The sequence below is a fragment of the Vitis vinifera genome, chromosome 12, assembly GCF_030704535.1.
Source record: "Vitis vinifera cultivar Pinot Noir 40024 chromosome 12, ASM3070453v1".
Classification (NCBI taxonomy): domain Eukaryota; kingdom Viridiplantae; phylum Streptophyta; class Magnoliopsida; order Vitales; family Vitaceae; genus Vitis; species Vitis vinifera.
The window spans coordinates 9,160,824-9,163,524 of NC_081816.1; the positions used below are offsets into that span (position 1 = coordinate 9,160,824).

Sequence of the window (2,701 nt, forward strand, 5' to 3'; positions counted from 1 at the left end):
GTCTCTCTTTTCCCTTCTTTCTCCATTTGGATTGTCACATTGCAAGAGTTTTCATATCCCATCAATGTGACTTGATAAAAGGAAAAAGGAATACCAAAAGAAGCGATGAGAGTAACACCTTCAGTTTGCAGTTCAATACAAGCCATAATCAAGTTGGATCGCTACACTATACATAATAAGAAACCCAAGCAATTTTTACATCCATTTATCAACACAGACACAAGTTGAAGTAACACCATGACTAAAAAGGAAAAAGAAATGAGGAAAGAAGTCCAACAATGCAAACAATATACATAGATTAAGAAATTTTACAAGGAATTTTGGGTTGGATAAATACAGCCTATGTGCCCCTTCTTTCATTCCTTGTCCATTTTCTTTGCCGCTTTCCAAAGGTTTTCACAAACCATTTATGTTTCCATGAGGTCAAACAATACCCAATTGAAACTCCGATTACTAGCCCACTTCCGTATCCCATTAGGACAAATTTCCAATCAAATTCACTAGTTGAACCTTGTTTAGAGGATGAAGGTGTTGATGGTGATGCCTCAGAACTTCCACATGCCCTTGACAAAGGACTTCCACACAACCCCGGGTTCCCATCAAAGGAAGTATTTGGAAATGTTGCAAATTGTTTTCCTTGTGGTATAGGCCCTGTAAGATGATTATTAGACACATTGAAGAAAGCGAGGAATGTCATCCTTGTTAGTTGCCAAGGGATCTCTCCTGAGAGCTTGTTCTGGGAAAGATCCAATGATTCCATCTGTGTTAGGTTCATCAGGGAGGATGGGATATGGCCGGTAATATTGTTGCGGCCAAGGTTGAGCAAATGAAGTCCCTTGAGGTTCCCAATGGAGGTTGGAATTTGTCCTTTGAAATTGTTGCCAGAGAAATCAATTGCTATGAAAGTATCAGGGATTTCCTGATAAAACCTCTGCATGCCTTTGTTTGTCATTGTCATTGAGTATATGTACTTGAAAGTCTGCGTATACCCTGGGCTTTGAAACGTTTGATTGGCCTGCATGACCTTGAGGTGGTTTGCATCTGCAAGTTTCATGGCATCCCAATTTTGGAAATACACTGATGGCAAATCACCTATAAACTCGTTGTCAGAGAGGTCAATAATGCGCAACTTGGGAAACCTGAAATTGGTGTGCCAGCTCCCTATTGCACCATGGAATCTGTTGGATCTCAAAATAAGAACCTGTAGCTGTGGGAGAGCTCCTAACCAAAAAGGGAAAATATCATGGATTTGATTGTTTCCGAGAACAAGTTGCTCGAGCATTGTGCAATTGGCCAATGATATTGGGATTTGACCTTGGAATTGATTTTCACTTAAGTCGATCATCCTCAAACTGCTTGGGTTGGTGCACATCTGAGGAATGGGGCCATGCAAGTTGTTGCCTCCGAGATTGAGTATAGACAACGAAGAGCTAAGGCTGGTCAAGGATTGAGAAATTTGGCCAGTAAAAAGGTTAAATGAAAGGTCTAAAATAGACAGCTGGGTAAGGTGACTAAGTGAAGATGGGATCATCCCTGTGAATTTGCATGAGTCGAGGTCCAATACAGTCAAAGAAACAAGCCTCCCAATTGAAGCTGGTAACTCACCAGAAAAACTTGTACCAGCAAGAAACAACATTTTTAGGGGACTGGTTTCCTGAAATTCAGGTAAATAACCGGTCAGACCTGGATTGTACCTCACACTAAGAAGCTGTAGGCTTGGAAGCCGAAAAATGTTCATTGGGAATTCACCATACAGTCCACATCCTCTCAAAAGGAGAGATGTCAATGAAGATAAATTTGCCAACACATGAGGTATTGTTGAAGAAATGTTCACCAGGTTTAGATGAAGTGTCTTTAAGTGGGTTAAGTTTTGAACTAGATTTCTCAAGCCAGGCTTTTGAAGCTCCAACATTGGGTTTCTCGAGAGATCAAGGAAAACCAATTTGGACAATGCTAAGAGTTCCGATGGGATTTGGCCTGAGAATTTAGAACCAGAGAGGTTAAGACTTCTAAGCCTTGAAAGCTGACCAACTTTATGTGGGACCTCAGAGTAATTGAAATCATTATCGGAAAGGTCAAGCGTACTGAGATGAACGAGACTGAAGAGGGTGTTGCTGGAGTTGATAGAACCATAGAGACAACTACTTGCGAGGTGAAGGCCGATGACATGACCAGTCTCCTTGTCACACTCAACACCATCCCATGAACAGCAATCACTTTCCTCTCCTTCTCCATGGGATTTCCACGTTGAAACTTTTGGATAAGCAGAAGGATCATCAGAAGCATCCTCATCAATCAAGAAGCTTTGCTTGAACTGAAGCAAGGCAGAACTCTCACTAGCATGGCACAGTGGGTGCTGCATAGCAGAGGAAGCATTGGTTACCATTAGATAAAAAGATGAGGGTAAAAGGAGAAAGCGCATGAACATGAAGAGATACAAAGCTGAGCCCATATTTTCTATGGACAAAGAAAGCAAATGGGAGGGATGAGGGTTCACAGGCAGGATCCGTACTCTAATATAGCAATTTTGACTAATGTGCATTGACAGTAACCCAGTAGGCCAGTCTGCCCACAAATTTTAAACTAACTCAGAACATGCCCCTCCATGTGTCCTTGTTACTAACAACAAAAATCTCAGCCACAAGTCAAGTCGTCTCCGTAGGCTTACGGGTGTCGACATTAAGCAAAATCTTTATTTATT

General features: G+C 41.5%; 1 protein-coding gene across 1 annotated transcript; it reads right to left on the reverse strand.

Moving 5' to 3' along the window:
- Positions 1–340: 340 nt before the first annotated feature.
- LOC100249400 (receptor-like protein 43) lies at positions 341–2,386 on the reverse strand. Its single transcript, XM_059740923.1, has one exon. It carries the CDS (start codon positions 2,384–2,386, stop codon positions 341–343), a length of 2,046 nt encoding a protein of 681 aa, XP_059596906.1.
- Positions 2,387–2,701: the final 315 nt, after the last annotated feature.